This window comes from Anopheles stephensi, chromosome 2 (genome assembly GCF_013141755.1).
Source record: "Anopheles stephensi strain Indian chromosome 2, UCI_ANSTEP_V1.0, whole genome shotgun sequence".
Taxonomy (NCBI): domain Eukaryota; kingdom Metazoa; phylum Arthropoda; class Insecta; order Diptera; family Culicidae; genus Anopheles; species Anopheles stephensi.
The window spans coordinates 34,617,176-34,633,347 of record NC_050202.1 but is presented as its reverse complement, the minus strand read 5'-3'; the positions used below and the strand labels follow the sequence as shown (position 1 = coordinate 34,633,347).

The following is a 16,172-nucleotide window of genomic DNA, read 5'->3' as shown; positions in this document are numbered from 1 at the left end:
TTATACATTCGGGAAACCGGATATGAACCCCTTTCATCGTACCTGCAGAGATCTGGCTCGTTCTCAGGAGCTGACCTTATCCTTTTTAAGCGAGAACGAGCTCATCAAGTTTTTTAAAGTCGCACCAATTCCCTTCCCGGGTGTTTGCGAGTCGGCCGAGTAGCGGCCACTACCTTCTGGATGAGCATCCAAGCATTTTTGGTACCGCAGCTGCCGAAAGACAGGAAGATGCCCCTGGGAATCAACATCCAATTCAAAGGTTGGACCACGCCACACGCGCACTTACCTTGCAAGCAGCTTCTATCGTTTTGCACAATGGTCCACTGGTTGGCTCACAGTAGAACACGTGGGCCACAAATTTGTCCTGCGCTGTGTGCATGATGAAGGCGCACTGCTGGACGTTCTTGCCAATACCCAGGAAACTCAAGTACCGCACACGGCACTCACACAACAGGCGTCCGTCCGTGTCCTAATGAATGATGGTGTAAAAGAGCGTAATTAACAAACTGTGTCGATCTTTGGTCGAACGATGGCTATGGCAATACGAACCGACGAGTTGACGCTGATCATGCTGGGTGCGACCGCAACGTTCACCACGTCCCAGTTTTCGGGTGGCGTGCAGGACGTCAGCTTATCGATGGCATCGTTCAACACCTCCATACCAGTCGGTTGGTTGACTTCTGCGCTTCCCACGTATTGTGCCCGTAATACTTTCTTCGGTTCTTCCATTGGGGTAGGGAAGGATTGCGCTAAAACAGAACGGGTGGTCATGATCAGTAACGAATGGTTTATCGAGGACGCTTCTACTTACGATGCCGTATCCAGCGTCGGTTCTCAGTCGGTAGATCAGTGGGACGTATGGCGCACCGAGTGCTGTTCATGTTGGATCCATTTGCGTCGAGTTGGAGGGAACGTTCGATCATTATTCGTTTACAAATATCTCTGAAATTGGGAAGTGGAACGATACATAGAATGCGTGAAATTTGGTACATCTCTATCTGGCGGTCTGACGTCAAACACGACCACAATCAATGGAATCAATAATTCAACTAGCATCGCTTGAACTAGATTGCATTGCGCGGCTAACAGTCACAATGCGCTCTTCTGGCACACCGAATACACCTACCTCAGCGTATTTGCGATGGTTCTGGCAGCAGTTTCACAGCGAAACACGTGACACATGTGTATTCTGGTAAGACGATCTCGAGCCACATACGCAAAGTCCCTGCAATGAAACCGGGGTGGTGGAAAAAAACAAGAAAACACAAAACACACACAATACAATGCGAATCAACCGGCGATGAATTACTTATTGCCTTCTAACGCTATCGATTTCTTCCAATTCCCTAAAAACAGTGTGTTGTGTCCCTCGGATCGGGAGGGGTCGATATAGTAGCGAGAGACGGTCATGTGTGTACCTATTACGCTTGGATCCATTAATTTACCTTTCACTGCAAACCGGACAAAACGTCCGCAGCGCATCAGATGCCAAGACGCGTGTTAGTGTTTATCGTATACAAGTGTGTCGTTTACCACCATCATCACCATCATCATCATTATCATCGTCGCCATCAATAAAATGCCGGTACGTAGCCAACAGAACAGAAGAGAAAAACATATATAGAAAAAGGAGAAAATCGATAACCAGACCAGAGAGAGATAGGAAGATAAAGAGATTTGAAAAAACACGTGTCAGGAACTCGGAACGGAACGAACGTCTTGTGAGCAAGTAGTTAAACATTTAGGAAAAGGAAGAAACAAACTACCAAAGGAATCGGATGAGCGAAAAACAAAACCATAGCACACATAAAAACAGCAACAAAACAACGAAACAGGCTTTAGAGTAGAATGTGATCGTTATGGATGGGTTGTTGTGAGTGGCGATTTGCTGTTGGCCATGTCCGATGCTTTCGGTGTTCGATAACCATTTGGCTGTTGTGTTTTTTTTTTCTTAGCTATACAAAATGTCCTGACTGGCATAACACTCTCGCATTACACTTACCGGCCATTATCACGTCCAACACCCCATACGCGTATCGTGTGAATTGGCTGTGAGTTTAATATTGTCAAATTTTCCGGATCTATCAGCTTTAGTGCGCCTTCATCCAGGTCCATGAACAGATCTTTTCCCTAGTAGAAGAAGGTTGAAGGGGCATGTTAGAGGCGATGGCATCCGGTGCGAGAACAATTAGCGCATATCTACTACATACATCTCCCCAACGGCCCACCACGTCCAGCATATCATTGCGCCCGAGAGACAGATCGACGATGCATTTGTTGACGGCTTTCGAGGATCGTTCCGGAGTGAGATCTTCTTCCGCAATCTCCACCCAACCAAGCGAACGCACGGCAAATCGAATCGGCCGATCGGTGTCCGACTTCAACGGGAAGCTTCGCCGCCTGTGAAGCAATTAAATGAAGCAGCACGCGTACGTGTTTAATCGGCGCTTTGCTGTACACCTGCAAGGATCACGAACTTACTTCAACGCTACATCCTCCCGACGGCGCCGCTCGTCTTCCTGATCCAGCGCCGAGCTGGTGCTGCTTCTGGTGACGGACGATGTCATACTGTCGTATAGGGCGGATTTGCTGTTGCCGCCTGCGCCGGTACCATCCTTTGGATTGCCGTACAGGTTGTTCAAGGCTTGAGTGAAGGAGGAATTCTGTATACTGCGCGGTATGGGAATGCTGGGCGTTTTCAACTCTCGGCTGCACGCATCCTTTGGCCATAGTGGCGGCTCACGCTGGATAGTGCCGGACTTGATATGCCAGTAGTACGCACCTCCATTATCTGTACCAGAATGGACAAATTCAACACTCGTTACAACCTTACGCCACTCATCAGAGACACACGCCCGCGATCCTCCTGCCTTACCTTCGTGCTTCTCCCATCCCGGTGGTAAATCTTTCGTTTTGTCCTTATCCTCAATTGCTTCGATATCTTCCCGCTTGCCCTTCTCCTCACTATCCAGCGCGTTCCTGTCGTGTTCCTCCTCCTCGTCTGCATCGTCCTCCTCCGACGGGACTTCGCCCACCTCCAGCTGTTTCCGCTTGTTCGGTAACGCGTACAGATCGTCCGAATTTAACGTCCCGGGGATGTGTTTAATTTCTTGCGTTTTTTCTCCATGTTCCGGTTCCTGGTCTTTCTGCGTTTTTGACTCGTTCGGCGACGTGTCGCTAAGCAACGTTTTCTTTTCCTTCGGGGAACTAAGCAGCATACGGGGACAGAATATTAATAAAAAAAAAACGGCACACACTTGGGAACAAAAAAGTGAAGCTCTCTACCTTGCGTCTGGATCACTCTTCAAATCAACGCCCATCGTGCCGAGGTCCAGCACACCGTAGCCCTTGCGATTGTTGCCGATCATTTGCGAACCATGCTGTACGCCGGCGATCGGCCGGAGAGTTCCCTGCTGTTGCAATTCCGAAATGATCTCCTCGTACAGATGTGAGTTGCGCTCCAATCGCTGGGGATCCATATGGTAGTTGGGATTTTCGTAGCTCAAAAGACCATTTTCTGTGGAGAAGAGTGAAACAATTGAACCCAATGTAGCTAGAAAATACATTTTACAAGCAACATTAAGTTAGTTACATCGATATTTCGATAGCTACAGCTTTGCAATTAAATTACAAATAATACGAATATGCAATGCACAGTTCACAGCACACAAAGATACCTCCGTGAGAACTTGTGTATATGCCATTTCTGGTTTTCTGGAATTTGAACCTCGGTCCTGCCGTGTGAAGGCTTCCTTTATGTGTTCTTTCCACACTATGTGACAGACACATATACGTGCTTGTTACCAACTAAATCCTTACATCTAGCCTTCTCCTGTGTCGTACTTATATCATATGAATGGGTAATCCACTACACTAGTGGCAGGATTAACAGTGGGCGAGGTGGACATCTTCCATCCAGGGATCCGCGTTGTTTAAGGCGCTTTATCTTCCAAAAGCTCTGCTCGTCGAAGAGAACTTGTAAGGGATAAGAGATCATGTTTTTGGAAGCAAACTCGTCATCCATGAGACCTAGTAACACCTAAAAAGATTTCTACAAGCCTCTTCCATCAAGAGAGCTGCCAGTAAAAGCATACTCTCCGTCTAATAGACTTCGTTCCAGCTAAATATATTATCCACTCAAATGCATTGTCGTATAATCAGTCTTGTTGTGGACGAGCCCTTAAAGCATTAAGGAATCTCATGCTCAAAAGACATTCCCATCACGGAGTGTGGATCCTGATAGGTTTTTACGCAGTTATGCCAACAATATTTACTACAACAAATGTATTTTAAAGAATCTTGAATTGAGATTTTTTTAAATCGCTTCAAAATAAACCTAACACGTTATTTCACAAGCTTTTGTAATGCACTCGGGTTAAATTTTTATTCTTCATTTACTCCATACTGTCTATCTCTTACAAACTTAGAACTCTAACATGTCCAAAAGAACAGAAATCCGAAAAAATGTAGAGATTTCTTGCTTCGAACTGTGTACTTAATTTGCGGCGTTCAATTTCCCTGTGACTGTGTCAATGAAGTCAACGTTTGGCAATGAAAGCGGTGAGTCTTGTTTGTTGTTAATTCTATCGCGCGCTATAAAAATTTCCAAACAACTGGTTGTTGATCGATTTTCTCGCTCCCCAACCAGCTCCGACCGCGCTAACCGAGCGTGGAAAAACGGATCAATTTTCCAACCACTCGCTCAGGTGTTTGTGACGACGGTCCCAAGTATTCGAGCGCACTGCTACGTACGACGAACCTCATTCTTTCTCTTGGCAAAGGTCGCCAGGCAAAGGAAGTCAAACGAGCGTGCCGTTCGTCCGTAAGACTTGCACATTGCTGACGGCGTAAACCGCCCCAACGTTTAACTGAAACGTGGATACCGGGCAAATTTTCTCGCAGGCCGACAACAGGCGTCAGGCGTCATAAAAGTGACGCACGTGTAATGAAATCTGAATCATAAAAGTGTGGTGGCAGTCAGGCCGTCTTACGCGGCGGCACTCTACCTTCGGCGAGGTTGTCTGTCGGACAACCCCCAACTACCCGCAATGGGTTGAGTGCGGGGCGGAAAAGCTTTTGACGATAGCGATCCAAACCTGCCAGGCTTGTCAGGATTGTTTTTTCCTTCGGTCCAGAATGGCAAAGGAATAAACTGGAAACACGAAATGGCGAACGTGTTCCTTGGGAAACGTGAGGGGAAAAACGGTTTGCTCAATTGGAAAACAGCCGGTAGCGCAGGATTTGCAAAACGATATGAATTTTAAGTTGTAACGATTCTTGCCCAAAAAGAATGTAAGCGCGTGGTGCGAAAAGAGGGAAGGTATTATTTTATGGATCAGCTGCCACCGTGAACCGGTGTTGTGCCATTTGGGGTATATCTCTTCTCCCATTGATTGCATTTTAAATGTTCTTCCAGCAAACGGCAACGTGCAGTTCCTCAAAGAAATCTGCTCAAAGTTCAAGGCTTGTGAGGCACTAATTTACGACCGGTAATGACCAAAGTTCAGGCTGCTGCAACTTCAACACCCTAACGATAAGGAACAAACTCGTCTATTCTGGGAAGCAGCAGGTTGCGCGCGGATATTAATGTGCACGGTGGTGCCCAGCCAGGCGACTAATAATAATGGAAGATATGATGAACGATTCTGTGCGTTGGCGTGCCGTGCTTGTGGGATTGGCTAACGAGCAATAGTGTCTAGGTTCGCTGTACGGTAAGCCTCGTTATGCGCTTAATAGTGCCGTCCATAGTTGCGCTTTCGCTATTGTGACTGATGATGAGGCATTAACCTGCTACTGGTGCGCTTAGTGAGGGACATAATTAGCTGATTAACGATTATTTGTAATATTAAATGCCTGACATTTGTCACCAACGTTCGGTTCGGTAGTATCAATATAATTAGTCAGACTTTTGCAATAGAAAAGAATAAAAGCTTATCGATTCCCCATGCTTTGGTATCATCCAAACAAGAGCTCTATCTCAGTTTTCTTGAAGCAAGGTTAAACTGATGATGAGAAAATATTTACAACTCATCTATTAAATCATGTTAAACTGTCTGTTGAGTTCATGATGAGCTTAGGAACAAAAAACTTCACTAAAATAATGTTAATCTCAAATAATCCCAGTGAATAGACTATGTCCGAGTTGCTTTATATCCTTCCCAAAGCTAGCACACAACTACCAAACACATATGCTAACTTTTCCAGACCGTTCCGCTAGCAAACCTCAATTTCATTGCAACCGCTTTGTGGCTGACGGTCACGGTACAAACAATCGCCTTAACCTCATCAGTCACCCGCCATTGAGGTCAACCCGGATCGCACCGTTTTGTGGTCAAGAAAAGGGCTGCACTGCACGATTTACTTTACGACCCGGGCTCTAGTCCTTCGGCTGTAGGACATTCACTTGGCCGAGCGAATAAATAAATTAAAATGCAATAAAAGCGAGCATTTTCACGAGCCAAAAATAAACACCATAAAACTAATTCTGCTCTAATCTAATAATCCCGCACCCGCATCTGTGCCATGCAAACGCTTGTCGAACATCGGTGGCTCCGGGAGTGGCGCTTGGTTTCGGTGGTTGGCCAGTGAGTGGGCCAGTGAGTGGGTGGAATCTCTTGTCGTGTTCGATGTACAGATGTGTTCATGGACATGTAAACACTTTTGGGCAGCCGTTCTTAGCCTTCAAAAAAAAAAACGGAACGGTAAAACGCACCCAGCTCGGTGTGGGGTAAGTGTTTTGCGAAGAAAGCGCACTATAGCAATGCGAGCAAATGGACTTTCGACTGAATCATCGTTCCCTGTTCTCGGTACGGTATGGCATGGACGTGCTTTTTACTTTGTCCAGACAAGAGCAGAAGACCTAATCTCTACTTCTGCTGGCTGTTCTAGTGACCCAATTCGATAGCTGATGAACTGAAGGCAGTGAAGCAAATTGATTAGATCTACTAACATTCGGTAATGACGAATGTTTCAAATTATTTATATTTAACTTTCCTGAGCTAATGGACTGAGAACAAAACCACACGAAACATACAGACAAACACACATTGAGATCAGCATCCTGATCAGTACACAACAGCAACAGTGAACAAAAGTCAAAGCATTGAAGTAGCTTAGCTTTGGCCTTTTTTTTTGGACAGTTACGGCTTCTGCAAAGCATTTAAGCAAAACTGCACAGCAACAAGCGAAGGATGCAAAAATCAAAAAAGGGGAAGCGTTTTTACAACACAGCGATGCGTAACGGTGATGAGACAATCAACAACGGGGAACGTCTTTGGCAGACGCGAATTCGCTATGTACCACAGAATCACAATTTACCTAGGAAAATGTCATCATCGTCGATATTTTGCTGATTGGCTAGCGTTGCAATCGCCGCCATAATTTTACAAAACTCTATTAATGAGGGTGGCGGCAGCAAGGCCACACTCAATGGTTGACGGATCAAAATATCACCTGACAACATTCAAATACTAACGAGCCGCGCCTTACCTGAAACGAGAGGAGAAAAGATAGAAAAAAATGATATTAATCATTTTGTTTATATTACTTAGACCGGACCGGGTCGATCTGGATCTGGAGTATTAGTATGAAAGGATGGGATGGAAAATAAGGTTTTGTTGTATATATGAAACCAAGTACGAATTGCTTTGCAGGAAATGAGTTTTATGCAGTCTTAAAAACAGAACTTTACTAACATCAACTTCTAGAATTAAAGAAGAACTAGAAGAGATTTATATTTTAGTAAGTAATATAGTAACTGTATCACTAATTTAGTAATATAGTAGTCAGCAAGCAACAATCTTTTTCTTCTTCCTCTTCTTTGGCACTACAACCTCGAGAGCCATTTCTGGATTTCAGTGACTTAATTTTACCCATAGCAAAGTGGTCAGCCCTGCGAATGTTGAGGCGCTCTCGATGGGATTTTAACCCCAGCCCTGCCGTGTGAAGACCGATGCCGTTATCGCCTCGGTCACCGGAGCGTCCTAACAATCTTTATCGGCACATGCTAGATTTCTCCATGCCGCGACAGACGAAGCTGGGACTGTACAGAACATTTATAGTCCCAGCACTCACATACGCCTCTGAGACATGGACTCTGTCCAAAACTGTTGAAAGCCTCTTAGCCGAAGAAGATGCTCGGAAGGATTTTGGGCCCCGTATGTACGGAAGGACAATGGATGAGCCGCTACAATGACGAGCTGTACGAACTGTAGCATGTTCTCACCATCGTGCAGCGAATTAGACTCGCCATGCTCCAGTGGGCTGATCACGTCATGAGAATGACACCAGACGACCCAGTCAGTAAAGTCCTTTTAGACCCTCCACATGGACAGAGGAGGCGTGGAATGGCTTAGAAAATTGTTGAACACTACAAACAGCTTGAGAAATCTTTTTTTAATGTAAATATATTTTGGAACAACTTCATAATCAACTTTTTGGCAGTTTTTTTTTGCATATTTTGGTTTTTACTGTTTTTGATATCGCATTAATTAATTCCACTTGTTGATGGCGTAAAGCATTTTTAGTATCCTTTCAGAAGATATATTTGCATAGAATACGCAACACTCATTAGCAGTGCAAGAAATTGATAGACGAAGCAAATTGTTGACAAATATAGGACATACTTCACTCCACATGGGTACAGAATTTATAAAAAAAATATATATAGCGGAAGATAGAGCAAGTTTAACATAGGGGCAAATGAGTCACCTAGAATTTTTTCAGTAAAAAACCAACAATACATTCGAATGAACGTATAGAAGTATACGTACCTGTGACTATATATAGTGTACAAATTTGTAAGATAATAAGTAAAATTTTCTTATTTTTATCATGTATTTAATGCGCAGCTGAAAAATTGGGTGTAATTATATTGTCATGTCATTTTTGTTCAACAGAGCAACCACTGTTTGCTTTAAGAGTCTTAGGCTTTTTGCGCTATTTCTAATGAGCTATCAAAAATGGAAATATTGTTGCTCAGAAACTCGACATCTCGCTTCTGATTTTGCGATGGCGCCCGGATCGATCCTACAAGGGAATCGATCATCAGGGAATTTTTTCATCGAGATAGTGTGTTCTTACAAACGTATGAGGTCGCAAATAAAGAGGCTACCGACCAGAATGGAAACGACAGTACGGTCCGTATCCAAAAACGGCTCTTCGATTAAACGAGCCACTCAGGAGCATGAAATTTCACCGATAACACTCAAATACGTTAAATACTTAAAGCCCAATGATTCAACCCCTATCGCTTGTTTGAAGCTAAAGTCTGATGGTCGTTACGAAACTATGTTTAATGCACAGTAAGAGGAGGCATTAGAAGACGACATTTACCCCTAACATGTACTAGTGACACACCTGCTAAGATTTCCATTTTGTCATGAAACTCTTTGGCTTTATCTGGGTGGCTTGCCTTGTCCTACACCAAAAAATCACATCACATTTTTACCCATTTAAAAAAGGTTTAGTTACTAGGTGTTGTGGTATTTAGTTTTTCGAGACTCATTAAGAATTAAAAAAAAATAATAGTGTAAAATGGCAATGAAAGCCAAATCTCTATTTTTTTAAACATTCCTTATATAAGTTAAAGGACAGGACACACTTGCCCAATGTCCTCAATTTATTTAGAAAATCCTTTCTTTAAATTACACCGCCATCTTTCGTTACATCTAAAGCACCTTCACAAACGATGGAGATAGATGGACGACTCATCATAGGTATTTTCATCATTTATGCGACCATAGTACTGTATTGTCCTTTGTGCAATGAAACGAGCACAATTTCGAATTATGCTCTTTGTTCAGACTCAAGGATGTTTCGAGCCGAAATGAAAAGAACGAAACAAACAATACTTCTTGCATCCATTGCACGCGCAGTTGGAAACACAAAGGCACCAGGACTAGCGAATACTACAGCACCATATGCAACAGGGCAGTCATACGTGAACGATCGCGGTAGTCTCTCTCTTTGGCTACATTCTATGAGGACATCATTTGCTGTGCACGTGACTTGTTCCACAAAACTTGCAAGTGGCAATTGGTAAAAAATAGTTCTTTAAAGCATATAATTTCATGTTGCACTAACGTTACACTAATTGTGGCTATAATTTTTTTTACATGTAACTAACCTATGAAGATGTTGCTTCCTTTCAATCCCATCGTGTACATGGAATCGGTACCGATTTTAATCGTCAGTATCAGGCCCGTAGTAAGCAGATTTAATCGAATCAGCACATCGAGCAGCACACTATTGATTGTGTTTACCAGCAAACACAACGACAGCAGTGCAGTGCGGTACTGCAACCGAGGCCCAAAGTACGCCACTTTGTCCAATGGAATCGGACCCAAATCACGTTAAAGCCGGTATCAACTGCTTGGAAATGTGAGAGCACCTTAGTTGGATAAGCCACGTTTCACAGTATCTTGTTATCACACATATTCACGTCACACGATATCGTTCAGGAAAACGGTTAAAAATGCACTGCACTCATTGATAAATCTTAATCTAAAAAAACTATTAAAATAAATCGGCACACTACCACCGATGCCTAGTATCGATTTACAATAGCTTTTCTTGGCCAACGAGCCAAACCAACCAACGGCCGCTCCCTTACAGTAAGCTACAGAAAATATCGGGACAAATGAACATGAGCATGGCTTCGGACGAAATACAAACACAAACAGGATCCCCGGCCGGTTTCCGTGATTCGGTTGGTTCGGTTACAGCTAATCAGATTCTTTTTTTGGGCCAACGCAAAAAAGCCATAAAAGTCCCTCTATTGCACGCAGCAACTTGGCGACGACACACCTTCGCGCACGAACCGACAGGAACGAACTAAAGTTCTGGAAAACCATCTCCCATGTTCTTTGCTGTCAACACACTTCCACCGACCAACAACGACGACGACGACGACGTCTACTTCCGGCGGTGACTCATCGTGGTCCAGACAAACCGGCGTCTGTGCCGCACAGCGATAGCATCATCTCACGGAGCAAAATTACACTACGACCAAGAAGCACTAGAAGTACCGGCCAATAGTAACCGTCGACTGCTGGCGCTAACAAAAAGCCTTTCCTAGTTAGGAAAAAGGGATGAGTATAAACTCTCACACCGTTCGCAGATGAAGCTTGCTGTTGTTAGTTTAAAATCACAGCTGACACACATATATTGTGCTCCGGTCCTGACGTCTTAAGTTTGTGCACTAATAAACATGACACATCTATCTTGCCTTACCCTTAGTTACTGATACGCCCAAGACTCGAGGTGTGCGGCACGATGCGACTAATGTCGGCCCCCATTTTGTGCACGATGCTCTTTGTTCGGTCAGCTTTGCAATTCTCTCGGAACATTTCGCGAAAGCTCTCCTTTGGGGGAAGTTTTTCGGTGCATGCTCCCATCCCATCTGGCGACCGGTTCGTTCGTATGATGTTTCCGAATGTATTCCGCGCTCAATGCCCAGCAAACCTCTTCTGCACTGCTGTTTTGTGCACTCTCGTCGGTTAGTGCACCATCCCGGGGATGGTTTATGATGAGTCTACTAATCCTTCTACAAACACACACACACACATACAATTGGTACTCGAATCGAAACCCACCGCGACTCAGTCGGTGCAGGTGTCTGTTGTGTACAGGACTGTTCGAGAGAAAATATTGTTGCAGTTCGGTCGAGGGTTTTTCCACTGACGCTGAAACAGCTTCAGCGTGTTCCTCTGGGGGTATGATTTATGTTTGGTAGCCGTGTCGGTAGCCACCGTACCATTACGATTCGCTCTGACCAACTTTTTTATGAGAGCCTTTTTATGAACTGTACGTGTAGACGGAGAGACCGAGCTTCGATAAAGCTCACCGTACTGAGGTAGAAAAAACAACAACATGTAAAGTTACTCACGTTCTGACCGTTCGAGCACCCGAACCGTAGAACTTGTTTGTCCAACTGACGGAAAAGCGTTGGTGAATCCGTTTTTCGTGTACTATTCCTAGGGTTCAGCTCCGCATTTATGTCAATTTTAACGTGAGTAAATGTGTTTTTTTTCTCTATTTTGCAGGTGAAGTTCCTACGGCGGCCATTGTACTTATACCTCTGCTAAAAGTCACGCAAGACTGGACTGGTACGGACAATCGGACAATCCAAATATCCAGTAGTAACTTAAGCTAAGAGAAGCCAAACATAGGAAGATGAACGTTTATCCTAAACAGCTTAACCTAAACAACGGACCACATAATCCTGTTCTGTTGAAGCAACTGAAATATGTATTTTTTGTTTATTTTTATTTATTTATTTTATTTATTGAGTATTAGGGTCCGATGCCGTATTGTATTTTTATTTTTTGTTCATGTTAAAAAACAAAGAGCAGATCGTGACTAGGACCCTAACGCCAACAAGGATTCACCAATATCGACAATTCATTCGCATCCTTATTTTCCTATAAAGGGATGCCTTAGGAGATGTTTCAGAAAGTCTCTTGGTCTACCATCTCAGGGTTTCATGACTTCATATTCAACCACCCAACCTTCATGCCGGACAAACAACTAATTAGCTACAACAATCAAAGTCAATATTCAAGTTCCAGTAACATAACTAAGTTCCTATTTCTCTCTCCAAAGGAGCGTTACTTTCGCTTAATAATGAAAATGGCTTTAATATTTGCTTTACAAGAAAATGGCTTTGACCAGAGTTCAGCTCGATCTCGGGTCCACAGCAGTTTCGAATTTGTCTCGAAGCAGCTCAGTCATTACCAAAATAAAAAAATGCCAATGTTATACATATTACATTGCGTTCCGTTCCGGAAACGGGAAAACTTTTCACAATTTTGAAGTTTTGCCGTTGTCCTGATCATTGTCACTTTTTCTTTCCCATTTGTTATACAACAACATGCGGGCGCGTGCTGTACAGGTGCTGTACTAGCGACACAGGAACGTGAGCATTCGCCAAATGGTCGGATAAAATGAGATGAGACAAAAATCAATACCGCAAAAGCTGTAATGGAGAGCGGACCAAAAGCAAACACTGAACAAAGGTTAACATTGACAGTGGCATACCGATGGCACTTTTTTCCTACCTTTCCATTTTTCGTTTCGATAAAAGACCTCCTGTGTGAGACATTTTTTGCCATCAAATTTCCCTACAGCAACATACATGTTTCCCATATTCTGCACATTATTTTACCATTTGCTGTGCGATTTCAATTCCCTTTTACCGGGAAAAATGAAGAGCAAACACATGTCCTAGGGTGTCCTATTGAACTGAAGAAAGGACAAACAAAGGATAGTTTACGGCTCGTCCGATCCGATATACACAAGTTTATTATGTGGTTATTTCGCTAGCAGCAATAATTGAAAAGCGCAAGTGGACACAACTTTTTGAGACACTCGTGAAGGTGTCACACGATGTGTCCAGTGAACACTTATCAAAAGTTGTCCAAGACTCAATCGAGGTAAAGAGGCCTTCTTGTGTGTGATCCATGCGATAGGACGAACGGGTGACCATTGACCAAATTGAACCGTTGCCAAATATGGCCACACATTGCATCGATGCACATCGATCCGGTATGCCCTGCCGTACTTGTTTGGCATATGTTCAAACAATTTGTCACGAGAAATGCCAATAACAAGGTGCATTGTTTGTTGGTCAACAACTCCTTCTGAAGCGAAGTTGATTATTCGGATGATTGGCTAGGGCACGCGATTTATGATCATTCCACAATCACTCCATCATCCGGATGATTTGGATGAACCGAGCACAGTATCCGATTTAAATTTAGTTGTAATCATGTAATTCTTGCGCGAAAAGTTGAAGCCACATTGACAAACAACTGTCAATAAAAGTTAATGATTGTGCTTTGCCGGCTTTGCTTTAATTCCACTTTGTTCGTATTGCTGACGCATCGCTGTACAACGCGTGCCTACCATGCCGGACACCGAAGGTCAGCATTCGCTCCCACGTGCAGCAGAATCTCGTCATCTAGGGAATATAGCGAACCGTTTTATCCTTCACCTTCGTGTCTATCACCTTTGCTTGCACCGTTTTTCTGTTGGTCACTCGTGTTCATTTCCATCCGACCGGGTGCTATCACCCACGCGACACCATGCTGCACACGATCGATGTTTGGAATCCGACCGACCGATACAGCATGACCTTGAACGTTATGTGTTTGTGTGTGAGTGTGCGCCCACTGGCCCCAGAACTTTGCAGGCAAAAGGATGGTCCGGGCGGGCGGGACGGCCGCGAACCCGTAGCTTTGCATTGGCGCCCCAATGTCTGAAATCGATCCGTTGGGGCTCCATGCGAACATCACATCAACTCTAATACAATCAACTTGAACCTTGTGATAAGGCACTTATAAAGTGTTCGGAATATGCTTGCTAATGGTATCAATTTCAAAGCATTTGCTTTTGCTTTTAACCTTCATTCCCAACAACAAGAAGTCTCCCACAAACTCAAAGATGTCATTCTAGACAAATCGACCACCTCACGGTGAGGTGAGACATGCTGGAAATGTTATTGGAGAATTCATCAAGCACTCCGAAAGTATGTCGGTTTGCGTTCTACTTTATCATCCTCACCCCCAACTAATTTCACTTGAAACAGTGTAATGCCTCTATGCCCTGGCGTTTGTTTTAGTTTTACTGCCTCTTTTCATTATGTCCTTTCCCTTCCAAGTAACGTAACAAAACATTTACTTATAAGTTAATACAACCTTGTACGAACCATATTAGATCTGGCGACACATTACTCAATGCCACACAAAGAAAACAGTACACGGTCGGAGCAGCCAGCCTCGCAGCAATAAAAATATTTGTACTTCGTAACGACTCCAAGCATTACGGCGTTCCTTGTGTGTGTACATGAGGTTTTATTACCTGACTCATTGATGTTTATATGCGAATGTTCACATTTTCCGCTTGTTCACGGGTCCTGCGAGAAGGGCCACGGGGACCAGGACGGAGTGGATGTGAAGTTTGTGCAAATGTATCTGTTTTTTTATATTGTCGCCTTCGAACGGTCGCTGATTTTTTCGCTCTTGCCTTTGCCGTGGTATACATTCTCGGCAGTAACCGAACGTAATAGAATGTTACGCTTTCGCGCTAGCCTTTCGCTGTGAAATGTGCGCTTTTGGAGAGTGAATATTTCATGTGTGTGACCCTTTTCCGTATGTCCCTTAAATAGAGGCAAACATCTTCTTGAGTGTGTCCCGTGGTGTGTTTGCAAATATTTTATGGAACGGACATATGCTGCCCCCAGTGATACTTTGTACTATTCTTCAACTTTGTTATGAAAGTGAAGACCAAAACTTTGGTTGCATTCCATCGGTGATCTGTTTTATGCATGTCCCATGTTCATTTTTTCTTACATTCTAAGATCGTCTTTTTTTAGTTTAAATATTCTCATACTCCTCGTCCTTACACAATGCAAGACTATCTCATATTCTCCAGCAGTTTCCAGTGTTTGAGAAACGACAAAAACAATCATATTTGATGCTTCTCAAACCGATCCTCCATCAAATCTCCCGTAGTAGCAGTAACTTGCTCGACATCGCGATTGTACTTAAGCCTAGTGGGACGGGCTGGTGGAAGTTGAGACAACGGCGACTGGGGTTCGAATCCTATCTGTGCCGATTCTCAGTAGTGAGGACTGACTAGCATCCAACTACGTGGAGCCATTCAGTCTAGAAAGCCTTTAGATGGCTGGCATCACCCAACAGATATCATTAAGCCAAGGATGAGACTTAGGTCTTACAAGCCAGATTACATGAGAAATTAAATTTGATCTAAAGTATGATAACATGTCTCCGTTTTATAAGTTATGCTACCTGTACGCATATAGCCTAGTCAGCAATACTTACCATCTATCTTTACTTTGTCAAAAGTTGAAATTTGTTAATGGGATTGGTTGCATTCCTGAAAGAAAAGAAAGGAAAGAATATGTTAATGATAAAAACGCCAGCTGTATTAAGGAAAGTATAACTTATAAACTTAAAGTGTATTACTATGTGGGGTTAATTCTCAAATAAAAGCGTACACACACTCCACGTGTATTTCCGATCATTTTAACTGCTCCGTTAAAATTGCCATAAAAGTGTGGAGCGTAAACTTCAGTCGTCCTGATAGCGTTTCAGCTAGCTGCACAGCGGTCCCTTCACCGCAATGCATTTAAACAAAATAAAAAATAATAA

At 43.6% G+C, this 16,172-nt stretch overlaps 1 protein-coding gene across 12 annotated transcripts in view; it reads right to left on the bottom strand.

Moving 5' to 3' along the window:
- Positions 1-16,172, bottom strand: part of LOC118508083 (protein Fe65 homolog) — a 36,338-nt gene that overhangs the window by 5,156 nt on the left and 15,010 nt on the right. For 6 of the 12 annotated variants that reach the window (XM_036047548.1, XM_036047551.1, XM_036047550.1 and 3 more), the window contains 13 exons: positions 15,843-15,897; positions 7,318-7,488; positions 3,286-3,517; positions 2,876-3,207; positions 2,482-2,791; positions 2,211-2,400; positions 2,003-2,130; positions 1,446-1,451; positions 1,127-1,225; positions 812-942; positions 550-749; positions 287-469; positions 43-210 (listed from right to left, as the gene is read on the bottom strand). In XM_036047548.1, coding sequence (XP_035903441.1) covers positions 64-210; positions 287-469; positions 550-749; positions 812-942; positions 1,127-1,225; positions 1,446-1,451; positions 2,003-2,130; positions 2,211-2,400; positions 2,482-2,791; positions 2,876-3,207; positions 3,286-3,517; positions 7,318-7,462 — 2,103 coding nt within the window. In that variant the 5' untranslated portion in view covers positions 7,463-7,488; positions 15,843-15,897 and the 3' untranslated portion in view covers positions 43-63. Of the gene's footprint in view, positions 1-42; positions 211-286; positions 470-549; positions 750-811; positions 943-1,126; positions 1,226-1,445; positions 1,452-2,002; positions 2,131-2,210; positions 2,401-2,481; positions 2,792-2,875; positions 3,208-3,285; positions 3,518-7,317; positions 7,489-10,126; positions 10,825-15,842; positions 15,898-16,172 lie in introns of those variants that run through there. The other 6 variants (XM_036047557.1, XM_036047555.1, XM_036047556.1 and 3 more) reach the window with 4 other exon arrangements.